This window comes from Anabas testudineus, chromosome 18, assembly GCF_900324465.2.
Source record: "Anabas testudineus chromosome 18, fAnaTes1.2, whole genome shotgun sequence".
Classification (NCBI taxonomy): Eukaryota; Metazoa; Chordata; class Actinopteri; order Anabantiformes; family Anabantidae; genus Anabas; species Anabas testudineus.
In genome coordinates this window covers 25253454-25273708 of record NC_046627.1, presented here as the reverse complement: position 1 = coordinate 25273708, position 20255 = coordinate 25253454, and the positions used below count along the sequence as shown (strand labels likewise).

Sequence of the window (20255 nt, the reverse complement as noted above, 5' to 3'; positions counted from 1 at the left end):
ATGCATGCAGGAGCACATGCACACAATAATGTTTAATCAATTATTTGGAAGTTATTTGGACACACAAAAAGTTATTTTGTGTTTTTTAATAGTCGTGATAGGTAACAAACATCAGTTGCAAATACCTTAAAATTGTCTGTGTGTGTGTGTGTGTGTGGTACATATGACTTAGAACATACAGTAACAAACACAGACAGGACACTTGGCTAATTTAGATTGACAGGAGGAAAGTGGAGTTTCCACAAGGTGGTACTCATTGAAGCTCAAGATGTGCACTTAGGACACGCACAGACACACACACACACACACACACATAGTGGAGTGGAAATATTAAGAGCAAGCTGCCATTGTCTACAACAATTACCAGTGTAAAGTGTTCTTGTGAACTCGTCTGACAGTCTGCACGCTGGATGAAGGTTTTAACATTTTACACCATAATGCTATCAGCTGCTTTAAACCACTTTATTATTGTATCAGCACTAGAAAACATTTATGGGGAAACTGATGCAGACAGTTCCAAAGAAGTTCAGTCTTTTATTTTATTGATGTTTATCATTTGGTGTTTCTTCATTTCCTTGTTCATATACATACACTCACATGTGGGATGACAGTGTTTGTATTTGTGGCTTGATATGTTGCTGTTTTAGATTTTTTAGGCTCTTATATCACTTGATATTTTAGTAGCTTAACACTTGATTACAGACTCTTGTTTATTATCTGTATTCCTGTGATCTGTGTAGTTTAATGCCTGTCTGACAAAGAAAAAACACTAAGTTCAGTACAAGCAACAAAAGATATTTATTGTATAAAACGCAGAGAACATGTCAAACAATCCAACAACGACTCAACAATAAAATAACACAACATAAAAAAAAGAAAACGTTTTTGTGCTCAGAGCAGAGCTTTTACTAACAACCAGTAGTGAGGCTCCACTACTGGATCCAGTAGGACCTCTGGTCTACATGCTGCAGCTCTCAGGGGTCTTTGTAGAACCAAGAGAAAGGGAACATATAACTGCAAAGACAGACACGTACAGTATAAAGACCGTTTCAGTCAACAGATGTTTAAGGCATCTTGATGCAGCTACTGTGTGTCACTGTTACTTTAAAAAGACATTTGTAGTATGGTTTGGCAAGTTCCTTCAATGCAGAGTTCCTTTTGTCAGCCTTTGTTTTGCCTGAGGACATTAAGTGTTTTAGCTTGTCTTAACACACACTTCACCATATTGTAATTTCTGTGTGTATATAAGAGCTGGATTTCCCCGGCGCATGTTATTCTTTGACAGCTTTTTTCCCTTCCAGATCTGCAGGATTAATCAGCTTTTGTTTCTCCTGTGACTGTCAAACTCAATCAAATCTACAAATGAGAGAGTGACTTCACCGTCATCTCCACAGATCTGAGTCTTACTGCCGTAATGTGCAGATTTCCTGATCTGCTGTTACCATATGTACGGTTTTCAGCTTTCTCCTCTTGTAAGCAAGAAACGCTGTTTGCCAGCGGTGCGGCCGCTCTGAACATGAGTATTCAGGTTTAAAGTGTGCCTGCTCTCTGCATATTGTGCTGTCATACCAACCTGGCCAGTCGACTCAGAACCCCTGAACTCCCTGACGGTGTCCCATGGCCACTGTCTGTAATTTCTTCCTCCTCACCAAACTGCTGCTCTCCTTCTTCATCCTGCATTGTCTGAGGCTCCACTTTACCTGGACTACCACTTCCTGTCACCGTGCTGTCGCCTGATTGCAGCTGGGGGTTTATCTCTTTCTGTGGGAGAGAATTAGAAGAAATTAAAATGATAGAGAAACAGATTATTTTTTTATGGTAATACAAATGTAACTGTGTTCACATTTTCTGTTCTTTTCAAACCAGAAAGCAATGAATTAAACACTAATGTAAAAGAGACTAATGTTTGCATACCTGGCTAACTACTACTTATGGTGGTAATGTAGTACCACAGTACTTGGTACTAGTAGGCTTTTAAGTCAAGGGGTTTAAGAGACACTGCTTCTCACTGACAATGCAAGGCTATTGTTAAGTGCCTTGCTTGTGATCGAACCAAAACTCATGACTGGGGGAAGAATACTGCTCTACCTCCTGATCCTGATCCTGATCCTGTGCCCCCGGTGTAGCACTAGCACCTAGCACCAGATGGTACTGTGTCAATTTGGGATAATGTCACACAGAACCAAGTCACATGCTGACTCCTCTTCAGGATTCTCTTTGTCCTATGATTAAGCTAAAAACCACATAAAAGAAGTGATTTCTTTTCACAGGGTTACCTAACTAGTCATAGCGAGTAAAAAAGTTAATAATAATAACTAGTTTTTAAATGACAACTAATTTAAAGCAGTAAATCTGCTGCTGTTACTGTATCATTGCACACTGGGACTCATTCATAATAAATTATTATTGTTCCCTAGAACTAATTTGTGCAAGAAAAAAACTAAAAATCACCTTGAGATCACCACAATGTTTTAACTTGATCTGTGTTAAAGCTTTGTAGACTGGCACTTCCTCCTCAGTGTTAAGAAAATAAATAACTCAATGGGCTGACATGATTAGTTTAAATCATTTTTTCCGCTTGAAACAAACGCGGGGATAAAAAGCAAAGCAAGATGAGGAAGAGGTGGAAAAAAGTCAGAGAGGACAAAAGAAGTGTAAAAAAAACCCAAAGGTTCAGATGAGATAAAGAGCCATGGATGAGATGGGAGTGGGATGGAGGGTAACTTGGGGACTAATCAAACTCACGCACATCACAAGAAACACACACATTTCCTCACACACACACACACACACACACACACACACAACCTGCCTGATGTAATGCTATTATTAACCTTAATCACGCTCGTTATCCTACCTGTCTGCACTAATGTTAGCCTCGGGCTGCAATAAAGACAGAGAAACTAAAAGTGTGTATGTGTGAAAAGAAAGGGTGACATTAAAACTGGGAGATGAGTTGCTGGATTGAATTATTTCCAAACAACTGTGGGCTGAAATGACTGACTCCTTCATTTGTTACTCAGGATTGTGACAAATCAGTTAACACGTTAAATATGATGAGTAAAAGGCTGAATAAACCAAACATCACCTTGTCAACAGCATCTTCTTGGACTACTGTCTCTGCATGTGGATTGTTCACGTTTAGCAGGCTGGAAGGTGGAAACAACCAAATACATTAACAGAATAATTACTGGTTCAGTAATGGACGTGTCATACTTCTATAATGTTACTATTACGAAATCTTCACAAGTAATATATAGAAGAATGAAAAGAGGCACAGTGGAAACTGTCTTAAATATTTATACGTGTATTTAGGTTCTTTATTTCTAACTGTGTTTTGAAATTCTATATAATACAATCAGCGGAAAAATCAGTGTTGTAATACTGGTGATGGTAGATTAGTTGCATGATCAAATCCCTATATTGAGTGAATCAAACCTTCATGAAGCCTTTTCAGCATTTCCAGACTGGACTGGTATATGTATATATAAATGTATATCACATGAAAAAGAAGTGGCAGAGTAAGAAAGACAGACAATTCTCAGTTTTTCCTATTCACGCGTGGTGTCTAAATTTAGTTGATGTAGCATTTTAAGTATAGAACATTTAGCCCAATGAAATACATAAGAACTGAAAAAGGAAAATTCAACTGCAAGACAATGACAATTAGTGCTTATCTGTCAATGTTGATTTTGCATAATATGGGCACTTGAATATTTTAATTGGTAGGTGTCATGCCTCAAAGTGCATCGTTCACAAGGGTGAATTAAAGAAAACCTGCCTGAAGTAGAAAAAGTTAAAACTGTCAGCTCAACAGGAGGGAGAGAGTACCAACAAGTGCAGGACAAGGTCATGAAATAGTCACATGCTGCTCCTGCGCTGAGTCATGTAGGAGCAGGAGCAACAGTGGCCTGGCCATGATAGGGAAGAAGAGAAGGTAAGAAAGGAGACAGAGTACACCTCTGTCCAGGACTTTACCACTTTCCTCCAATTCATCAAGTGAAGGACCTGAGCATAGAACACTGTCAACTCTCTACAACCCCATCACTCCTGGGAAATTCCCGATGTTTCTTTCCTCACAAATAAAACATATAAGAAATATCCTTAAAATAATAATATTTTCTGCCATATTTCCATATTTCCTTCCTCCTGTGTGGTAAAAAGTTCAACTCATGAATTCAACATTAAATACAGCAGAACAGTAAAGTGTTGAACACATGTACGTCCACACTTAGTCTTTGAAACTCGCTAATTTCCACTTAACACAATTGCACCATCTGTAGAGACACATTCAACACACACACACACACACACACACACACACACACACACACACACACACACACACACACACACACACACACACACACACACACACACACACACACACACACAGTATGTGAGAAGCCACTGAGAACAAAATGGGAGTGAATACTGCCAACAAAGTGTGAACTCACACTGTGTGTGTGTACTGTGTGATTGTCTTTGTGCAGTATGTATGCTACACATGTTCTTTGAACTTTTATCACTGGGCGTTTATGCGTAGCCTCTGTAAGGACATGTAATGTAACGGTCAATGTGGTGAATGTAATTCGGTGAGATTTGCTCAATGACACTTGATTTCCTGTGAATTGGTAATGATGCTTGGGGCCTCCGCTGTGCGCAGGATGTTTACACAGTTTGTGCATCTGAGTGTGTGAGCCTCAAGTTTGAAGAAAGCGGACAATTGTGTTTACATAAGCTGCATATAAACTAGGCAAAGGACCAGGATGGTGCTTGTGTGTGTGTAGGTTTGTGTGAACGTGCATTTTGAATGATCATTTTCGCCCCACTGATCTGACTGTCTGAGTGATTGAGGTGGCGCCCGTTCGCCTCTTGTCTGTTTCATAACTGCTACAATCACTGGAGCGTGTGTGTGAATCAGGCCGGTTGTCAGGATGGATATTTTTAGTGGTTTTTTTGAACAAGAACACTTATTTTCATCTGCTCACCACATTAACGTGTACAATGCTATTATGAACAAGCTTCCTCTTGTTGCTCTAATTGTCTTAAGTGGCACATTAACACTTCACCACAACAATACACAGTGTTCACAACATTTGGATCCATGGGAAGGCTACTGTCATAATAATGCACTTGTGCCAGTAATTGCAGCTATACTGCTTTTCTAAATACCTACTTACTCCCAGAGGCAGTACTGTACGTTTAAACACAATCACAACAGCAATTCAAGCCTGCAGTAATAGCAGGGGAGAATTCAGTGGGATTTAAAGTTACTCACTACATTTATTTGTTAAGATTTAGTCATGATTCACTGGAACATTATAAGAGCTACAAATAAAAGTTGAATTGTGACAAACCTAGAAGAAACATAGCGGATGACAACAGACATCAGTACTCACCGCACTACAGACACTTCTCTGTCAGCCTCGATGTCCTCAGATAATCCCTTTAGTGTGGCGTCCTCTACTGGTGAGCGTCTCTTACAGCGCTTTGACTGGGGCTCACAAACACACAACCAATCAATACAGCAGCTCTTCACCATCTTTGTAAAGTTTCTGTTGCTGCCAGGGGGGCGTTAATTAACTCTGAATGGCTTGAATATCACACAGGCAGTATTACTGGTGACATATTGTATGAGACAAGACAGGTACAGTCTCACTTTGTCATGTTAGTAATGGAACAAAGACTCACTGGGCTCAACTCCTCTGCCTGCTTTTCTGAAACAAGAACAACAAACCAGGTGAGACGTCATTGTGTCCGTCTCTTCCTTTGTAAGAATAACAGTAGTCTGAAAGTTAATATCACACAGACGACGTCTGCTGACAGGAATGGTTGATAAATTACGACTGACTTTAAGATTATTTGTGGCTGAACTATTGGATCTACTCTATAGTGTGTCTGTGGAGCCCTGACAGGTGACAGATGGTTTTTCTGTGCTCACAAAGCTTAAATTCAATTTGTACCGTATAAGTACTGCATGCATGTCTCTATTCATACTCTCCTGTGACACCAAGCACACTGAGTGCAATAATAATTGGTAAGTCATACATGTCTTTATACACACTCACAACATGAGATGCTTTGCAAGTAAACTGTGTGTTTTCATCACAGTAATTGGACAAATTCTGTTTTTCATTCTCACCATTCTGTGTGTTTTTCTCCACATAGAGGATAAGAACAAAAGGATAAGCACTCAGCTTCTTCTGACTGTGTTTGCACATCACCTTGGACATTCCCTCCCACCGCTGCTTATCTGAAAGCTACAGTTAACAAAATACAGTCGACTACTAGCAAAAAAGTACTTCTAACATAGTACTATCCAAGCAGGTGATCAGTCCCTGTAGTAGAATTATTTGATTAGTATTTCGCAATAGACAAAACAGGTAACAGTTGCAGTACAACACATGTATTACATGTGACTCGAACATTCAAAAATGGTGATGGAGAATTAAACTAATGAATAACTGGAAAGGATACAAGGGAAGATAATGAAATGTGTACTAGAGAAGGGATGAAGATTGTCCAGGTTGCCAAGCACAGTTCTGATAGTGTCCTGAGAACAAAAAATAGGCAGAAATGAAGGCATCAACTATAAAAAATGGGTGGGTTTAAATCAAAGGAGCTATCTCCTAAGTTGTGTATTGGATCTAGTTGTAAACACCTGGAAATAAAAGTTTAAATGTTGATCTTTTGTCTCAATGTTTTCATCCTACAGCAAAAATAAAGGCACTGCCCCTAAATAGTTTTAGAGGGGGGTGTAGCGTGAATGACTGAGAGCCAACACTACAAATGTGAGTGGTATCATTACAATTACCTCCAGTTCCTGACAGAAGTTTCCTCCCACCATCTCCTCTCCACTGATGAAATACAGCACACAAATTATGATATCTTCACAATACATTTGTATCTTTGTTAAAAAAAAGAAGGTTTTCATGCTAAAAGACTAATTACAGTATCAGCCATTGTATCTATCAGTGAGAGCATTGTGCTGATGCAGCAGATGCATTAAAAGACTCTGACTGAAAGTTCAAATGGGAACGCTGGAATGCTGCTGAACCTCCAGTGTCAAAAATATTATTATTAAGTATATTTAGATTAAAATACAAGGATCTTTGTTAGTCACAAGGTAAAAACTGCTCTAACATATTCCAGGATCAGTCAGCACTATCAGTCTTAGTCTATAGGAAGTTATCCCTAAACAAAGGCAGACAGATCCTCCTTATTTCAGCTGATGAAATGAAACGTCAAGACAAACTTAGGTACCACACATCAGAGCATGTAATAGTAGCCATAATGGCCGGGTTAGTGTTATGTTAAGAATTACAAGGAGAAAAAAAAATCCAATCTTGCCTTGTCACCCCAATTATTTTTCAGACTGAAGAACATATACAACGCTTCAGTACTGAGTCTTCAAACAGGGGAACAAACAGAGGGAGCCATCTAGTGGCTGCACCTTCACTCAGCAATCCATCTAATACCTGTACTAAAATATGTTGTGGATTTTTGTGTTAAAGAGAAAAGACAAAGATCCAGAGTGACAGAAAAAAAATGACTCATGTCATGTTTGATTTGCCTTTTTTTTTTTTGGTCTCGGATGTGTGTCATGCTTGGAGATAGATAAAAAGTAAGATCACTGAAATGACTGACTTTGTTTTCTTGGACATCATCTCAGTAGATTATACCACACTGCTTGTGTAGAACAGCACAAATAGGGGGTGAGCAGTAAGATATACAGGTAATCAGCTCTTCCTCTCTTGCCTGTAGCTGCTGCCTGCTCTGATCTTGAACTTGTAGATGAGCCTGCCAGCTCTGAAGAATCGAGTCTCAGGGAATGGGAAGGAGAAGGGCTGCAGGGACATGGCTCACCTGACCTGTCTCAACAGATTCAATCAGTAAATCAACAACTGAGTCCATTCACGAAGTGGCTGTTCACAAATTAGAAATAGCACTCAACATAAAGGCTAGGAAATGTTGACTTTGTTGAGCTAGCTAGCAAAGAAAACTATTCAGCTGCAGTTGAACCTGTGTTTAGCCTGTTACTCTTGCAGTAAGCACTATCTGTGCATGTTAATAAATGTACTCTGTCTCCCTCTCTCTAAAAAATACCGTAATGTTTCCAGAAAATGAAAAAGCACCGAGTTGCTAACTAGCAGCAGCACAGCAACAGTTAAACCGAGTCCGTCAATCAAACACTCGACTCTTCTCGCGATTGGTCGAACGGGGCGAATGCCCGCCTCCCTGTGCTTTGAGCGTCGTGGATTGGCTAGATTCTCTTCCAATCAGCGGCGTCAAGAGCAGGTGTCACTATGGTGACGGCGAAAACCGCCCAGACCCACATGACTGTCAGCTGACCACGTGTCGTAGAGACCGGAAGCTGTGAATATTCATGTGTGGGAAACTGCTCAAGTTAGTGGAGGTGATGTCTGAAGTCTCTTTAAAGTTCTCCTGACTAACATTTATTATTTATGTGTATGAAAAGCTAGGACACGGCTAAGCTGACAGCTAAACGGACCTGGAAGGTGAGCTCTTTCTACTGTTCAGTGCTGTCTCTGTGACTTTCCAGCGTCATAATATATATATACTGCGTCATTTTGATGTGATCACATTCCCAATGTTCACTGCGTCATTGCCGGGTTATAGACTCCTGTGCTGTGACGTAGGCGCTCTCTGAAGAGCGTCATTGTACCAATGCTACGTTGTGACGTTACAGCAGGCCACTGCACCAGGTTGCACTGTGATGCTCCAGCGTTTAAACACTGCATCAGTGCAATATTTGTACTTATTTGTGACGCCCTGCAGTGTTTGTATGTCATCATTATGAGCATTATGAATTCATATTTACATTTAGATTAAGTTAGTTCTCAGGTGCAGTTGCCACTGAACAGCAGTTTATGAATAACCATGACCTGGATGACTGAGAATCTCATTTCTTTATTTTTAACTCTACTCTCTCTCTTCAAATCTTTAAATGCAGAGTAACTAGATTAACAAGATGCAGAGATGGCCTCCTCCTCTTCCACTCTTTCTGTTGTCCTAAATACGGGGGCCCAAATGCCCCTTGTGGGTTTGGGGACCTACAAGTTGTGGGGTCCTGAAGATGTCTATCGGGCTGTGGATGCTGCCCTCGCTGCTGGTTATCGGGCTTTTGACAGCGCTGCCGTCTACCGCAATGAAGCTGACTTGGGCCGTGCTCTAAAGGAGCTGCTGCCCAAATACGGCTTGACCAGAGAGGATGTATTCATAACCAGGTGGTGTATACAGAAACTTGTGTGCCTTCCGAAAGAGCATAGCATGTCATGTCAGCATGGATGTTATGGTAAATAAGAATAATATAAGAAGAATATTTTGTTTCACCACTTTCATGACTATGCTTGAATACCACATCACACTTTTTGCTGTGAAACGTATTTTATTGCAAAACTGTGACACACTTAAATGTACTCTACCACCTTATCATACTCACGTCTCATGTTTTTCTTTTCTTGCAGAACATTCAAGCTCTCTTTTTAGAAGGCAACTGTGCAAATCCTTCCTTTAACACTCTTCTTTTTTCACCTTCTTGATTCAGTAAGCTGGGCCCTAAAGATCAGGGGGACAAGGCCATGGAAGGAGCCCTCCGCAGCCTGTCTCAGCTGGATCTGGGTTACATAGACCTCTACTTGATCCACTGGCCTGGCACACAGGGTCTGGCAGTGGATGACCAACGCAACCCAGGTAAAGTTAGTGTTTTTTTCAGTCGAAGTAGCTCTAGTCCACACATCCAACAACTGACTACAATTAGCTTTTTTGAGGTAATTATTCCAAGGATTCACATACTTTTTCCACTAACACTATACGGTTTTTATGGTCGTTCTCAATAATAACAGATCCGATTTTTTTGGTGTTACTATTTTAGGCACATTATATTTATTAATAATATTGTATTAGATGATGATCAGATGATGTTGTATGACAAATAAATGCAGAAAACCACAACATTTTAAAACCCATAATAATGTATAATATGGATGTGTTTTATAAATAAATGCTTAAGTAATTAAGATTAGGATTCCCACAGTACTTCCTTACAATATAATTGTACTTGAGCACCAGCAATGATGAGGCCCTAATGAATATATGAATCTAGGCAACCGAGCTCAGAGTTGGGCCACACTGGAGGAGTTGCATGCCCAGGGAAAGCTGAAGGCCATAGGAGTGTCTAATTACACACCAAAACACATGAAAGAACTGATACAAAGCTGCAAAGTCCGTCCTGCTGTGCTACAGGTATCGTATGAGAGTGAAAGGAGGAGAGATCATGTTTCAAATGCAAAAAATATTTATATGGTGTGTGTGCTTGGTTTTTCACAAATGTCATTAAGGGGCATGCACATGTTTTATTTCTCAGGTAGAGTTTCACCCACGACTGTGCCAGACAGAGCTGAGGAGTGTTTGTGAGGAGTATGGAGTGTGTTTCCAAGCCTACTCCTCTTTAGGGAAAGGAGAGCTGGTGACTGACCCTGTAGTTATGGAGGTAGCAAAGAACTGTGAACGCACAGCTGCACAGGTAATCACAGTTGGAAAGCATCTGAATAAATATCTTTTCTGAGTTTTATGGAGTTTCACATATTCAGTGTGTGACATTTTAAGCACCAAGACTTGGTTATTCTTCTCCAGGTACTGTTGCGCTGGGCAGTGCAGCAGGGCGTCCCAGTGCTCCCCAAATCTTCCAATCCAGACAGAATAAAGGAAAACGCCAAGCTTTTTGACTTCACCCTGCCGGACACAGACATGGACGGACTGTCAGCTTTGGACTGTGGACACAAGTACTGCTGGGACCCATCAGATGTGGCATGACAGGCCACTACGTTCCTGCCTTTCCTGTCGTTCAGACCGGCAGTGGTGCAGTGTAACACTGTAGACCAAGTGTGGGAAATGATACAAACAACTCAAATTACAAGTATACAGGGAGTTTGAGTACCATTTAGAGTATTGGCCAACATGTTTCCCTGTTTATTACACCCAAAATGTCATTACACAAGCACCTCTTAGCTTTTAGCCTAATGATTGACAGACACGTCAGTGTGCCTCCATATAAAGACCATTTCCTTACTATTTGTTGGCTCATATTCTTTCACCACACTGCTATTTAGCAAGGTTTGGGGTTTTATACTCTTGGTTTCACTTGTAAATGACTATGACAGATTTACAATGAAAAGAAATGTCTCAAAGCTTTTCAAAGTGTCCTTGTACAAGAACATATTAAGAATTATTTTAACATCCTCACCTGTCAGTATCTTTTCCTGATTAGCTATATTTAATGACTGCTAATGGAATTGTGACTATATGAATTGTCCATTGTCACTATATTGTCTGCACTCTGGTTGTTTTTTTAAAGCTAGATCCAGAGAATATTTTCATCATCATTTACCAAATCAGCTAGTGTTGTGCATTTCCTGTAAGTCAACTGTTTACCTAGAAATTACACAAGTGACTCACTTTAAAACCTCTCTTTAAATTATTTATTCAGAACAGCATATATCAGAAGTTTCACAGCTGTAGAGAAAAATACAAAAGTCATTAAAAAAAAAAAAAAAAAGGAAAAAACAAAAAAAGGAAATATTAAAAATTTTTTTTCTCTACACAAATCTCCAGATTCAAGTAATACCAAGGATTGAATAAAACCCCAGGTACCCAGGCAGGTTTTTCCTCTGGAGTGTGTTCACTGCCACAAATGTTTAAAAACCAAAAACCATTAACGGTCACATGACCACTACCCTTTCCCTTCCAGCTGTGACAGTGAATGCACCTCCATGTTATTGTGCTTTTTCTTTTCTCCTTTTTTGCATGTAAGATGCCACAGCGAGCTGTAAAGTTTAAGGCGGTAAACAGACAAGGCTGGCTATGCGGTGTTACACAGGTTAAAGCATGTTCAAGACAGTCTGTAAGAATATCATTTCACTTTCAAATTCCAGCTGAGCTTTATTTCCATCTGTACTACTCCAGTTAAAGGATGAGTGGATATATAAAGAGTTATTGCAGCACGATTACTTAATACTCATCCTTTTTTTCCCTGTTAATATCGGATACACGGTGGCAGGATTACACCTTTTCCCGTATACATAAATATAGTAGTTAAAATTTCTGTCTAGTCTAACTTTATTAGTTGCAATAGGAGCTTTGATATTAATTCATCTTAAAGGGTTACAAAAATATTTCAGCCAATTAATCTAACAGTCAGGGTGTTACATACAGTGCATTCAGCATGTTGCCAAACCCTGGCAGTCGTGGATGAGGAAAGAGGTGGTGTCATTGAGGTTGTCTGGGATTCTCTGAATCACCTTAGCCACGTTAAGTGGTTATGTTTTTTAAGGAAAAAGCTTTAAAAAACATGGAGTGAAGTTTAAAGACAATGCAGTCCGTCAGTCTGCACACCGGAGCATTTCACGACTCAAGCCTACAGGTCAAGGGGAGGAGAATAAGACAAGTATGAACGAACCTATCACCATTTTCAATAGTCACATATTGATTCAAAAAACTAACAAACAGCCTAATCATATTAACAAGCTGTGTAGAGGTGCTGACTTTTGTTTCTAATGATCAGTATGAATAATAACCAACGTCCATAAAGATCACATCATGTATATTATGTGCCAAGTAATCCTCAAAAGACTGATCAGAACATAAATAGCAAATCTTCAGATCTGCACTTCTAGGCCTGAAGCCTGACAGATTAAGATCCACATTTATTCACATCCAAATGCAGATAAAAGCCAAAAACACATTAAAACAAGTAGAAACGCAGCTGGACTGGAAGCGGACTTTCCTCAAGAGGCTCCGTAATTTGAAAAATCCAGTGAACTTTTAAGTAGTTTACACTTGTGTCTAAATCCATGTTCTCTATGCACTGGGTACAGTGTAAAAGGGAATGGATGCTAACGTATTGGCTCCTCGTACAGCAGTTAATCCATCTCCACATCTTTAAATACACATAAACATTTATCACAACATCTACGGATTGTACACTGCCTATTGCTGATTGGCCAGACTTATTAAATAGCATGGTAACCTTGTAAAATAAAAATTCTGGCTCAACCATGCTGCTTATAACCCTCACCCCTGGCATCTGATAAAATATTTACACATAAAAAAATCCAAAGTTTCTTATTTTTGCTCATCCAAGGCTTTAAAATTATAGATTCATATTGGATTGTGCTTTTTTATATGTATGTTTAATGTCATTTTCTAAAGATAAAATCTAACCCTGAAGTTTTTACAAAAGATATTTCTGCATCATCAGAGATTGTCCTTGTACAAGATTGTTCTTTTGATAAATTTGAAATATAAAGCAGTTAATGATAGTCACGTACAGTGGTTTGATGGTACTGGCTCACAGGTAGTAGAACAGGAAGCTGGATAAAGGCCCAAGTTGAATGCTAAAAAACAAACAAACAAAAACTTCTCCTCTGTTGCCTGAAGATTGTGTTGGCACACCATTACAGTGATCTCCATGAGCTGGCGTCTGCACAAACAAGCATTAGCGACACACGGACATCTGTGATTTCCTGAAAATGAAATGGGGAGGAAGGCAGGAAGAAAGGAAGTAACAGCATTCAAGGTGGCCTAAAATACTCAGGTGTTTTGATTTCAGCACATGCATCTCTCCATCTACAGTATATTGCATAGTGTTGACGTGAGAGACAGCTCGAATGTGATAGGCATCTGTTTACTGAGTGTTCTCTTAAATCCCCTCGTTTTCTTTATATTACTTCTTTGTGTTTTAAACTGCTCTCGATTCAGCCCATCCTTTTATCCAGTTCAGTTTGTCATCGTGCTTTTCTCACTATCTACCATTTCACAGTGGGCTGCCCAACGATGTTGCGTACATCACAACCAACACAAATACAAAAGATATAGAAATGTAGTTAACAATGTGTAAAAATGACTAGGATCTCAGACTTCCAGGCTTTTTACTGTTGGTTCCATTTAGCCACATCTTTGTGTTTGCATCTCTCTCCTTTGGATCAACCTTTTTACCCCATCACCAGATCTTGTTGTTGTTCTTTTGGCTTCCCCGATGTTGCTGCACACTTGTTCCCAACGATCTCTCCGTCCGTCGAATCTTGTACTGTCACTTCTATTGACCTGTCTTCCGTCAGAGCCTACTCAGTGCGGTGTGTGTGGCTTTCGTGGTGATTGTTCTCTCCCTCAGTCTCCTGGTGACTAAAGAGGTAGCTCCACCAGCTCTTAGAGTGGTGCATCTGTCTGGCCGTGCCAGCGCTCCTCACCTTCCTCATCTCCTGCAAGGAAAAAATTTACTAATCTTAGTAAAGTAAAAAACTTAGTTTGACTCCCCGGTAGGTTTAAGGTGATACCACATCAACTTATTTCGACATGACCCTTTTCCCCAGAACACATCCATTATCACCACTTATATGCTTCCCAGTTTAGTCATTTTCCTCTATCCCTCTTGCCCCCTTTTCCCCAACCGCACAATTTAAACCACAAAGGCTTTGATCTCTCTTTTTAACCCTTGCAACACCTTCTTCCATCTTTGACCCCTAATTCTTACCCCTTTGTCTAGCAGGCTGTCAAACTCGTCACTCATTCTTCTGAGCTGCTGGCCGTATTTCTTTGCTGCCCACAGGGCTGGTGGAGCAGACTTGGACCGTGCCCTGAATGGAGCTCCATCTGTGGGCGTACCAGCTTCCTCATCTGCCTTGGCCTGGAGTTCTTCGTCTCTGTAGACGGTGGAAGCGTGAGACTCTGAGTTCAGCCTGATTCGACCACTAGCTACATGGGAAAGAGAGCAATGAGAAAGTGGTTTGTAGTTCTTCATAGGGGCAATATAATATCAATATGGGGCAATAATAATATCACCGGAGTGACATGTTCACATACATCAAACAGATACAAACAACATACCTCTATTATGAATGAAAAACTGGCTAACCAACATTTACACCAATAATGCAATCTCATTTAATCTCCCAAGTACATCAAAGCAAAATAAGTGAGAAAATATGCCAAGATTCAAAATGAAAAAAAGAAAGGATGAGGGGACAATCAGGAGAGATAAACAGACAGAAAGGTTGGAGAAAGGATGAATAAGTGGTGCAGTGGCAAAATAGATTTCTCTCTTTTTGTAAAACTAGGTTTCACACTGCATCAGCTATGATTAAAAATGAAAGTGGAGCAGATAAGATGGAAAAAAAAATTACTTCGTTTGTTTACGTCAATAATAGCAACCGTCACGATATGCTGACACACAGGATTTGAAGTTAAAACACTTCACAAAGTAATGAGCACGACTCGGCTGACAGCTGGACCAGAAATCTGACGAACCATCAACAAGCTTCTTTCTCATTTATAGTGATTTCTCTACTTAACCACCTCCAATGCATAAGGTTTTGCAGTCATGTTTTAGCCACTGAAATCTCCTGTGGCAATATAGATGCTAAACAGTGCCAACTAGAACTAAATAACTGCTGCTAAAACTGTGGCTATCTTGTACTGTCTGGTTTCTGTAAACCTTTGTGGTATCCCACCTCTGAGTTCCGGTAAGGTAAGGGTGTGGCGTGGAAAAACTTGCTGCTCTTGCCCTGGTGGTGACTGGTTGTGTCCTTCTTCCTCCATCCCCTCTGATGGGTCTGAGTCGCTGTCTGAAATGGTGAATCTTGCTGCCATCGTGACATCTGGAGAATCGAGATTCAGAAAATATTGGAAAACAGAGGTTAAATTAAAACAACTGTGTACTGCAAACAAGGAAATGACCACACATCTAGATGCACCAACAAATAAGGTGCAAAGTTAGGAAGAGCACAGCTGGTTCACTTGCAGATGAGCCGTCTGACATGCTGTCCATTCATAAAATGACCAAAACAACATTGGTTTCTATGCACCATCACTAATCTTAAGGAAACTCTGGCGTTAAAACGCGGCACTACGGCAGCTGTGCTACCATTTTCCGAACAAACAGCACATTAGCTAATTATTCAACTCTCGTAAAATGGCATCAGCCATTGTGTGGCCGGTGTTGCCCCTATCTAACACACCCAGCAGGCTATCTGCCTCGCTTTACTGCCCCTGATACTGGCCAGTCCAAAGGTATTCACAGTGCAGCCTAACTAGCCGAGAGCTGACCGATTTGTTTTCACAACACAAGCCCACATTTATTATTAATAACAATTTGTTGTTACACCGTTTCTAAGCCGGACAAAAACCACCTTGCTCGGCCAAGACCCCGACTCGTCTTGTTTTGTTGTTGTTGACTGAGGAGGACAAAAGAAACTTCCTACAGGGCGGAAGCTGCTGCGGGGCTGTGTTAGCGTCGGCCAGAGAAGGACCGCGGAGAGGTTTCCTTACCCGAGGGGTTCACAGTGTGCGGCCGAGAGGAGCGAGCGTGTCTTTGGTTCGCCTCATGCGGCCTCAGCTGTTGTTGTTGTTGTTATTGTCGGTGTCTTGAGTCTTTTTTCCTGCTCCACACTTCACTTTAGCTCGGTCTTCGCCCAATTGTCGCGCGTCACTGCAGCGCCGCTGCGCGCTGACGTCACTGTTGCGAGCTAAGACCGGGCCGGGGCCTTGTTTGTGTCGCCGGTTTTACCGTAACGTGCGGTGCAGACGCGCAGGCGGGATCTAAGACGTGCCAGCGGTCGAGGGACTTGCGGTCATGTCAGTGTGTTTACAGTGGATCTGCTAGAAGAGGGGATGCCACAGCTTCTTTAAGCTCCCTTACAAGATAGTGTCCCTGTATTTAAATATACACTGTGTGATTTTTTTATTTTGGCCTACATTTCTCACTTTATACTAAAAATATTCTCCAACTCCTGGTGGTAGAATTATCAAAGCTTTCCTTGATCCAGACACACTGAACAGCACTGACAGCAATTCTGAGATATTCACCTGTTCTTCTTTTGGAGTGAGGCTCACCCTTCTAACCAATCAGAGAATTGGAAAATGATTTCTGCTAGATTGCTAGGTTTTGAAGCATTCTTGTTTACTGTAATTTCATTATGACAAAGTACCTATGTGGCATTAGACTGTAGCATAGCAGAGTGGGGGAGAGAGAGGTCTAGGTGTAGCAGAGTAGATGAACTAGTGCTATCTTTATAAATAATAAAACATATCACTGTATATTGCATTCTTGGAATATTATTACTAATGTAGGCTGCTAATGTGTAAGCAGCTTTTTGAAGTTGGTAGAAACTGAAGGTGAAGCAAACACATTTTGAAACTTCAGATTGTTTAACCTCCCACAACACATAAAATTTTATAATTGGCCATGCTGTATTTTCATATTGAAAATACATAATCTATGTATGCATAACCCATGTTGCTAAAACAGTTACAATACAATGATATAATAAGTGAAGCCCTTCAGATGAGAGGTGAATCATCATTAAGCGCCTCAAGCAAGTCTACCTTCAGACAGCACAGCACAGACTGTATTTTTACACTGAGCTTGCACTTGTATTTTTTGTTATAATTCAGTTTTGCTGAACATTTTGATGATTTCTCAAGCATGGTGAGTTAATAGTGAAGTTTCTTGATGCATGGCCTTTAATAAGCACATAACAAAATAACTAAGTAAATGCATGTTTACTGTACATACCTGTTTGGTCTTGGTTGCCTGCTGATATTAAATGAATGTCAGTCTTCTGAAAAACTATTTTTTTTCCATTATTAATGTCTTTGCAGACAGCAAAAACTAAGCACTAACAATCAAAAGGGAATAGACAGAAAAGGCAGGACCAGTGTTACACAACAGTTATGAGAGATTTGCTTTTGCCAGATGTTGAACCTGATAAGAAGGGGGTGGGGCCAAGACAAGTGTAAACACACACAAACGATAGTGTCTCTTACTGTACTGAACGTGACAGCCATCCAGTGAAGTAGATGTAATTGTCCAATACTTATATAGAGACATAGTGAAAATCAAGGTGGAAGCACATCCGCACTGAATTTAATTTAGTCTTCTATTTTTTTTCTTTCGTCCTCTCAAGAAGCCAAGAAAACGGAGAGGATGTGTTTAGCTGTCATTCCCTGTGTGAGCACCAGATGGGGGAGCAGCACTACAAACAGAGATGCTGCAAGTTTTGCTGAGCTGTGCTCCGCTGTGGTCAGACTGTCTCATCTCCTGTTACAGGCTGTGTGAAAAATAGGAAAAATCCCTAAGGCCAGGTTTTTCTTGCAATTACAACTGAAAAACGTTTCTTTTTGTTTGTTTCACATTTCCTGAGATACTTCAGAAATATTTCAAATGGAGTACTATTTGTGTTAGAAAATATACTCTATGTCCTTTACCATTTGTATAAAGACCTTACAGTACAGCACAACTGTACAGATGCAGTTGTGTACAGTACTGTACATATACTCCAGTAATTGTTTTTCTATTTTGCACTTTTGCACTTTCCTCCCATCAGGCAGTAAAGTCAACCATGTAATTATCTACCATTTATATCTAGAGCTGTTTCCTCTTCTCCTCCACTGCATCATTTCTCCCTCATCTTGCAACTAGAGACTCTGGTGAGAATAGAACCCGTATACTGTAGTTTTAGTTGGAGAAGCAGTGCTTTCTTTTTTTTGCAGGAAACTGTGCAGCTCTCTCTATTTCGGTGCATCTAAATAGAACTTAAATGAGTTTCTAAGCTTAGACAAACATGCAAAGCAAAGTCCACACAGGCAGCCTCTCATAGAGTGGTGTTAAGGATGGAGCAGCTTGAGAAAATGACTGCTTTTATTGAACTCTATATTTGGAAAGATTACATAAATAATACATGGGGAAAGGCGGTTATGATCCGTCTTAATCTGTATGTGTTTTGTATATGTTTGAGACAGAGTAAACCATGTGTGCACTAACTCTGCAGCAATCAAGAGTCACAAAGGAAGCAACCATTGGAGGCTTAGAGTGTAAGAAAGACTGATCAAGCAGGATGGTTGAACAGACAGTGTATGTTTGTGTGTAATCTGAAGGAGCCATACAATTAGCATCCATTTATATCTCCCTGTGCCAACCTCGCCCTGCCTCTGTGCCCCTCATCTGGCGGTTATTTTGGGAAACCAAGGCATATGCAGTCAAACACTGTCTCCAAACCACCACTCAGTGTGTGTGTGTCTGTGTACGGCTGTTTTAAACCAAATACAGCAGTTTTTCCAAGCGCCTGAAATGTTTCTTCCATCTCAATGCCAGAACACTGCGTGTCTGCCACCACCACTGCAGCTTCACTCACTGTCCTTTCAAATATTTTCCTCTGTCCCCTCAGCCAGGTTCAGTCAGTTAGCTCAGGAGCGGAAGAAGAAGCAGAGCAGGTTCTGAATTATTTGAAGTGGAAGAGCTTAGAGAGAAGAAAAGGAAAGCAGGTGTGAAAAAAAAGAGTTTTCATCAATTGTGAAAAAGATGAGAAGCACATCCGAAGTACAGACACAGTGTACCAGACATGGTGAGAGGGAGGGAGGGAGATAATTGAAGCTGCAAAAGCAGCAGATGAAGAATCAAAAGTAAAGTCAGTCCGTGAGATGAGAGAAGTGTCTGAGGGTGCAGGGAGAGAATTAGGGTAGAAGAGCAGGTAAGGTGGCAATAAATGTTAGGCTCAGAGACCGAAATAAGAGAAAATGCCCAGGTGAAAGAGACAAGAACATGGAAAGAGCAAACTTAACCAACATCAGCGTGAATACACCCCTCCAGTCTGCTCGTTCAACTCGAGCCTTTTCATCATTGCTCCCAGTACGTGCTCATTATATACGGGCCGCTCCCTCGCTGTATTACTGAGTTACTCTGTGATCACAAGGCTGACATATGGCAGCTTTCTAATTTGATCCACTCCACCCTTGTGCAGCCTGCTGCTCTTATAACCCAGCTCCACTTAAAGTAAAGTTTGGGACTAAAAATGGGTTGCTGACTTTTTCTCCAGTGGATAAAATGTCCGGCTCAACAAGGCATTTGATCTGATGGTGAAATCTGAGGAAACTCTCTTTTTCCCAGTGCAAATAAAGTTGTGTGCCAAGGGGCTAACTCTTGTTTCTTGAAAATCTTCAATCAAACTTAGAGAGAGAGGTTCTGGTAGGAGGATTGTCCCTTGGACCAAGCTAGACTAGCTGATGCCTCATCTTAAACTTTAAGATTAGCCATAATCCAAGTCACGATTACTGTATCCTGACTGTAGCTTCTTATTCAGGTAATAGACACACATTTGTGTTTCACTGTCTGGCCTGGACCAGGGTTAAAATCATGTTAAAAGCTATAAATTATCTAAATTATCTCTGCTTTGACTTAA

The 20255-nt window shown here is 40.5% G+C and overlaps 3 protein-coding genes across 7 annotated transcripts; 1 reads left to right on the top strand and 2 right to left on the bottom strand.

The window, feature by feature from the left end:
- Positions 1 to 791: 791 nt before the first annotated feature.
- Positions 792 to 8194, bottom strand: LOC113157195 (membrane-anchored junction protein). 3 transcript variants are annotated; one of them, XM_026352518.1, is made up of 10 exons: positions 8110 to 8194; positions 7762 to 7874; positions 6818 to 6860; positions 6481 to 6556; positions 6146 to 6256; positions 5695 to 5720; positions 5403 to 5503; positions 3089 to 3149; positions 1574 to 1761; positions 792 to 1014 (listed from the first exon to the last, which is right to left on the bottom strand). In XM_026352518.1, exons 2-10 carry the CDS (start codon positions 7860 to 7862, stop codon positions 975 to 977), a joined length of 747 nt encoding a protein of 248 aa, XP_026208303.1. In that variant the 5' UTR covers positions 7863 to 7874; positions 8110 to 8194; the 3' UTR covers positions 792 to 974. The 3 variants fall into 3 exon arrangements, with proteins under 3 accessions (XP_026208303.1, XP_026208305.1, XP_026208304.1); XM_026352520.1 differs by having other exon boundaries at positions 5403 to 5497; XM_026352519.1 differs by lacking the exon at positions 8110 to 8194 and having other exon boundaries at positions 7762 to 8100.
- A 176-nt stretch (positions 8195 to 8370) lies between these two features.
- On the top strand, positions 8371 to 11386 carry zgc:101765 (aldo/keto reductase). Its single transcript, XM_026353061.1, has 6 exons — positions 8371 to 8522; positions 8978 to 9251; positions 9572 to 9717; positions 10130 to 10269; positions 10391 to 10549; positions 10660 to 11386. The coding sequence occupies exons 2-6, from the start codon at positions 9004 to 9006 to the stop codon at positions 10837 to 10839; spliced, it is 873 nt and encodes a 290-aa protein (XP_026208846.1). The 5' UTR covers positions 8371 to 8522; positions 8978 to 9003; the 3' UTR covers positions 10840 to 11386.
- A 297-nt stretch (positions 11387 to 11683) lies between these two features.
- On the bottom strand, positions 11684 to 17713 carry badb (BCL2 associated agonist of cell death b). Of its 3 annotated transcripts, XR_003298498.1 has the most exons (5): positions 16348 to 16532; positions 15531 to 15677; positions 14555 to 14775; positions 13353 to 14282; positions 11684 to 12439 (listed from the first exon to the last, which is right to left on the bottom strand). XR_003298498.1 is itself a non-coding variant. In XM_026353063.1 (4 exons), exons 2-4 carry the CDS (start codon positions 15667 to 15669, stop codon positions 14145 to 14147), a joined length of 498 nt encoding a protein of 165 aa, XP_026208848.1. In that variant the 5' UTR covers positions 15670 to 15677; positions 17594 to 17713; the 3' UTR covers positions 11684 to 14144. The 3 variants fall into 3 exon arrangements, 2 of the variants coding, with proteins under 2 accessions (XP_026208848.1, XP_026208847.1); XM_026353063.1 differs by lacking the exon at positions 16348 to 16532 and adding an exon at positions 17594 to 17713 and having other exon boundaries at positions 11684 to 14282; XM_026353062.1 differs by having other exon boundaries at positions 11684 to 14282.
- Positions 17714 to 20255: the final 2542 nt, after the last annotated feature.